The sequence below is a fragment of the Chiloscyllium plagiosum genome, unplaced genomic scaffold (assembly GCF_004010195.1).
Source record: "Chiloscyllium plagiosum isolate BGI_BamShark_2017 unplaced genomic scaffold, ASM401019v2 scaf_4582, whole genome shotgun sequence".
Lineage (NCBI taxonomy): Eukaryota > Metazoa > Chordata > Chondrichthyes > Orectolobiformes > Hemiscylliidae > Chiloscyllium > Chiloscyllium plagiosum.
Genome location: NW_025213896.1, coordinates 23,707 through 30,064, shown reverse-complemented (window position 1 = coordinate 30,064; position 6,358 = coordinate 23,707). Strand labels below are relative to the sequence as shown.

The 6,358-nt window shown below is 43.1% G+C and overlaps 1 protein-coding gene across 1 annotated transcript; it reads left to right on the top strand.

The window, feature by feature from the left end:
• Positions 1-874: 874 nt before the first annotated feature.
• Positions 875-5,739, top strand: LOC122547750 (apolipoprotein A-IV-like). Its single transcript, XM_043686331.1, has 4 exons — positions 875-1,455; positions 1,770-1,869; positions 3,343-3,469; positions 4,318-5,739. Exons 2-4 carry the CDS (start codon positions 1,821-1,823, stop codon positions 5,222-5,224), a joined length of 1,083 nt encoding a protein of 360 aa, XP_043542266.1. The 5' UTR covers positions 875-1,455; positions 1,770-1,820; the 3' UTR covers positions 5,225-5,739.
• The last annotated feature ends 619 nt before the right edge of the window (positions 5,740-6,358 follow it).

Genomic DNA, 6,358 nt, shown 5'->3' with positions numbered 1-6,358 from the left:
TCCAGAGTCTGTACATTTTGGAAGATGACCAACAATGCATCTGATCTTTCCTGGACCATTTCCTGTAGTTTTCCACGGGGTAGTCCATCAGTGAGTTTTTACAACCATCACAGTGATTTCATGATCAACCATCATTGAGATGAATTTTGAATTCCAAAGTTTATTTATTGAATTTAAATTTCAGCAACTGCTATGGTGGGACTGACTCTGTGACCCAGAGCATTAGCCTGGGCTTCTGGGTTCCTGGTTTAGTGACATTACCGCTCCATCAGAAATATATATATATATATAGAGAGAGAGAGAGAAAAACAGAAAGACAGACAGAAATAGGTAGATAGAGAGAAAGAAAAAGTAAAAGAGATAGATAGAGAGATAAAATAAATGAGTAAGTATGTGAGTGACAGAGGCATTGACTGGTTCCTGAGGGTATTCCACATCCTCTGGGAATGTGGTTCTCATCTCCTAGTGGCCTGGACAGATACTAATTGCTGCTGCAAACAGCCACCAGAAATCCACAGCCTGAAACATAACCTGTACCCGAATCAGCCAGCCTTGGGAAGCAAGACTATTCATTTTCCAATAGAAGCAGCAGGTCATGTTCACCCACCTGCTCCAGCCTCTCTCAATATTCAATACAACACACAATGATCAGACAGGCTGTTTATCACCTCAAAATGTCCCAAAGATCTCTCAGCTACTGAAGTGTCTTTAATGTAGCAGGAAACACTGTGGGAAGTATCTCTGAGGACAGTATCTGGTGGGCTACACTGAAGTTTCAGTCGGTTTATAAGATGTTGTTTGTTTAGATGCTAAGGGACCTTATCTCAAAAAAGCTTAATGCAAAATGTGACCATTTGGCCCATCATGTCTAACTCACTGAAAGTTCATCCACACCCTGTCTCCCCATGCCCACAGCGTTTTTCTCAGGGCCTTCACAGTTCTGTCCTCAAAAAATTATCCATTTCCCCTTTTGGAAGTTCCCATTGAATCTGCTTCCACCTCACTCTCAGCCTCTTAGAGTCCCCAGATCACAGTCACTAGCTGTAAACTGCACCCCACTAACCACTCCGCCATCCTTTCTCAGATCCCCTCACTCTGTGCCCCTCTGGTTACTGACCATCCTGCCACTGAAACAGTTTCTCAGTGTTTTCTCTATGAAGCCCTTTATCATCTGTCTCTTGACACTACACGTGTTATTAAATTATGATCTTTGCTCTAAAAAATTTATCTGAATTGGAATTTGGCCGCTCATTAGAGTTGGGACCACATTTGAGCAAATGTATCACAGTTCACAGTGACAGAGATGTTGGAAGTTCCACGTTTTCTTGGGATCAGTGGAAGATGATGAACCTGCACAAACAGACCAACTCCTTATCAACGGCTGATAAGATTCGGCTTATATAGAGCAAGTGCCGGTGAGACTGGGACACGGAGCTCTAGGATCAGTAGAAGCAGGTGAGGGAAACACTGGCTCAAGCAGCTGCTATTCTCAACACTGCAGCCTGGGGTTTAAACAGGGACAATGGCTCAGCAGATGTATCTGTGTCAGGTAGTACAGTACATACATCAACCAGTGGTCAGCACTGACAAATGATGAGAATACTGTGTTTGTAAATAATGTTGCGGTTTGTATGTAGTTAATAACACTCAGATTCTGCTGCAAACATATGAAGGAGATTGTTCACGGGAGCAAAGTTGCTTCCTGGAAGCAATAAATGGCACTTAAAGATTTAAACCTCAGCCTAACTCTGATATTTGTCTTTTCACAGACCAGCTGTAAAGAAGAACAGAAATTGTAATTAATTTGCACAAAATCCAGGATGTTTCCCAGAGCAATCCTTGTGCTTCTAACTGCTTTCTTGGTGTTAGGTAAATATTTTATATTTTCTGCTGTGTTTGGAATATTTTGTGCTAGAGGTTTTTTCTGTCTCTCACTGGGGTCTGTGCTGCGTCTCAGACTTTTACAATTTATATCTTTGACTGAGATTAGAGGGAAGCAGAGGCATTCTAAATTGATGCACAGCTGACACACAGATAGGTCAGAGAGTATGTTGTGTAGAAGACATCAGGATAGTGCAGACTAGGATACGGTTAGGTTTCAGTCAGTGGGTAAACATCTGGCAGATGTGGAAGAATGTAGAATTACAGAAAGAATAATAAAGTAAATTATTGCTTAAATAGAAAAGGACCGCAGATTGGGAGGTGCGGAGGAATCTAGTTATTCTAGTGCTAGTTAGCAGATACAGCACGTAATCAAGGAGGCCAGTGGAATGCTGTTCTTTATTACAGGAGGAATTGAACATAAAAGTGGGGACGTTATGCTTATACAGGGCATTGATGGGGACCACATTCTCAAATACAGTGTCGTTTTGGTCTCGCCTTTTTTTTAAACAAGGATGTAAATACATTGGGAGACAATTCAGAGGAAGTATACATGATTGATACCTGGGAATGAGTGGGTTGGCTCTTGAGGATAGGTTGGACAGGCTGGGATTATTTCCATTGGAATTTAGAAAAGTGTGTGGAGTAACTTTTCTTGTATATTGGATCTTGATTGGGCATGGAAAGCCTGTTTCTTTATGTGAGTGAGTCCAGAATTAGGCAGCACTGAATAAACATTAACATTTGCTCTTTCAGGACAGGGGAGGAGAAATATTATTTCTCAGAGCGTTCTGTTCCTTCAGAAGGCTGTGGAAGCAGTGTCACTGAACATCTTTAAAGGCAGAGATGATAGATCCTTGGTAGCAAAGGAATCAAAATTTATCAGGATAGATAGAAATGAGGATTACAAAACACAGACATGGTGATCTATCTAACTGGCCGGCAGAGGAAGATCGAAGTGCTGAATAGTCCCTTAACTGCTTCAGTTTCATGTGGAAAACCTCACTGCTTTCTCCTGAAGGATGTCAAGCTTCTGGAGTTTTGTTGGAGCTGCACCCATCCAACAAGTGGGGACTATTCCATCACACTCCGGCCTTGTGTCCCGATGGGCAGGCTTTGGGGAGTCAGGAGATGAGTTACTTGCTGTAATATTCCTACCTCTGACTTGCTGTTGCAGCCACTGTGTCTACATGGCTGGTCTAGTCCAGTTTCTGGTTAATGGTAACCCCCAGGGTTATTGGTTGTTGAGGGCAAACTTGCATCACCTGTTTATTTGGATTCATTTTAATCTCATCTTAAGTAGTTAAAAATAATGGTTTAACACAATGACCTGTTTATGTGTGCAGTCAGTGATGAGCGAGCAGTAGGCAGGCTGCATTGAGGTTACTCTTTCACAAGCTGTTGTCTCGGGAATAACCAAGAAAAACTCCCATTTTAATTGTTATTTCTTTCCTCCCCCAGGCTCCCAGGTTCAGGTCCACGGAGATGAGGTCCAGGATGCTTTCTGGGACTACATCAGTCAGTTGACCAACAATGCCAAGGACAATATTGACCAGATCCAGGGCTCAGAAATCAGCGATCAGCTCCGGTGAGTTTGGAATGTTTGGTAGCATTAAAAATGTGTTGCTGGAAAAGCACAGCAGGTCAGGCAGCATTAAAGGAGCAGGAGAATCGACATTTCAGGCATAAGCCCTTCTTCAGGAAAGCTGGAGACTGATGCAAACACATTTTACTTGAATCTTGGGAGCAATTAGAGTGAGGATTTCTAACCAATCAGGAATGAGATTATAGATTGGTTGGTCATGTGGATTGAACAATGGTGAATGGAAGTTAATCTAATGATTTAATTAAAAGTGTCAGGTGGTGGATTTTGAGAGGACTAACAAGGCAGGGGGAGCACATTGAATAGTAGAACCCTAGGAAGTAGAGAGGATCAGGTTGCTTAGTGTGCAAGTTCATACATCCTTAAGGACAGCCAATAAATAAGATATTGTCGATAAAAAGTGGTTAACAAGTTATTTGGAATACTGTTCTGATCAACTATTTGTTACACTTGAACCAATATCTTTGACAAATAACCCAAATTTTTGGAATCCACCCAAACACCAGAACTCTGTTAAAGATTTGTATATCTCCTGTTTGCTCTGCTTCATGTCAAGTTATATGTCCAGTATGAATATCCTTTTTGAGTCCCATACACATAGGAGGCCACATTGCCCAATCTTATGTCTGTCCCCTCTTGATTGTTGATGCTAACAGCAAGGGAAGGATTGAAGGATGTAGGAATTGTGCTCTGTCTTCCACAAGATAATTCAGTGTAACATCTTTACTCCTGTGTAATAGCTGTCAGAGAATTGCACTTGGTCAGTATTCCCTCTTGAAATAAGCAGGAGCAAATCCAACAAAATGTGTTCAAAATGTCTCTCTCTTTTCCAGTGATTTCCTAAAGGATAATGTGGAGGCTGTCCAAGACTACACTGAGAATCTCCGCCAGAAACTGGCTCCCCTCACAGACGAGCTGCGTCTGAAGGTGACGTTTGACAGTGAGAAACTTCGGCAGACGATCAGGCACGAGCTGCAGGACCTGAGCAGGAAACTTGCTCCTTTTGCTGATGGAGTCCACCAGAGCCTGAGTAGAAACCTTGCAGAATTCCACCGTAAGCTGACACCTTACAATGAGCAACTCCAACAGCAGCTGAGGAATAATGCTGAGGAACTTCGCCAGACAGTGGCTCCCTACACCAAAGCTCTTCAGGACAAACTGAGCGAGAATGCTGAAAACCTGAGGGGTGTTCTCACTCCCTACGCTGAGCAGCTCCAGCTGGAGATTCAGGACAATGTCAATAATCTCAGGCAGAAGGTGAGTGTAAATGCGAGGGAATTCCGCAGCCAGCTAGATGAGAAAGTGCAGGAGCTCCGCGATAGCCTGAGTCCTTACGCCAGTGATGTCCAGAACAAGATGAACCAACAGATCAGTGAAATGACTCAGAGGGTTGCACCTTATGCTGAGGAGCTGCAGACAAAGCTGGATGAGAATGTGGAAGTTCTGAAGCAAAGGCTAGTCCCTTACATTGCAGAACTGAAAGTGAAACTCAATGAGAACTTGGGAAGCATGAACCAAAATCTGGCTCCATACATTGAAGATCTCAACAGCATCATTAACCAGAACATTGAAGAGTTCCACCAGAACATCACCCCCTATTCAGAGGAGCTGCATCAAATAATCAGTCAGAATGTCCAGGAGATGCAAGACAGACTCGCACCATACGCAGAAATTCACCAGGATCTTCAAATCCGACTTTCAGCTTTATGGGACAAATTCCGTCAGAACAAGGAGAACTGATTGAGAAATGGAAAGTTATTCCATCAGACTGTGTATCAGGAATGCAAAACCTTGTTGGAGGACAGAGAACTGTTTGATTATAAATATTACCATGTATTTAAACCACTAATGGCATGTTAAATTATCGATGAAATGTCTTGAAATTACTTCAGTATTGATAATATTTTCATGTTTCCGTTCCTTGTGAAGTTCAAATTAATAAATATCTTTTTTTGGAAGACTATTTATTCATCAGCAAAGTTCCTGACTTTAGAATTTCGCCTGGTGATCCCTATGAGTTCAGTCACAGCTCTTTCCTGATGGGAGACACAAGGAACAATAGCACAGGACCCATACTGGACAGTTTCAGTATCCCACCGTGACCCATACTGGACAGTTTCAGTATCTCACCGTGACCCACACTGGACAGTTTCGGTATCTCACCGTGACCCCCACTGGACAGTTTCGGTATCTCACTGTGACCCACACTGGACAGTTTCAGTATCTCACTAGCCATTTTTCATTCGTATGCATGGGTATTGCTGGTGGCCAGCATTTATTGCCCATCTCTAGTTGCCCCTTGAGAAGGTGAGGTTGAGCTTCCATTTTGAACTGCTACAGTAAAAAACCCACAATGACCTTGGGGAGTGAGTTCCAGGATTTTGACCCAGTGACAGTGAAGGAACACCCATATACTTCAAGGTCAAGATGGTGAGTGGCCTGGAGGGGATCTTCCAGGGGATGGTAATCCCATGAATCTGCTGCCCTTGTCCTTCTGAATGGAAGAAATTGTGGGTTTGTAAGGTGCTGTTTCAGGATTTTTGGTGAATTTCTGCAGTGTATCTGGTCAATGATACACACTGCTGCTCCTGTGTCCCCTGTATCTATCTCATGTGATGAAACTTAAAGGGTGACTGACTAGGAACTGGATTTTGAGTGATGATTTTCCAGCTCAGTTTCTAGCTCCATAACCTCTCAGCAGCAAAGTGCCAAACTACCCAATCCTCTCAGCCCCCTCTCCATAAGCTTCACTCAGTCAATCCCCTCTCAACCCAAGTCCCTCACCAACACCATCTATCCCTCAACTGCTCCTCCCACTCCAAACCTTCTCAATAAAACCACCATCAACCTCTGACTTCATCTGCAGGTGTGGCA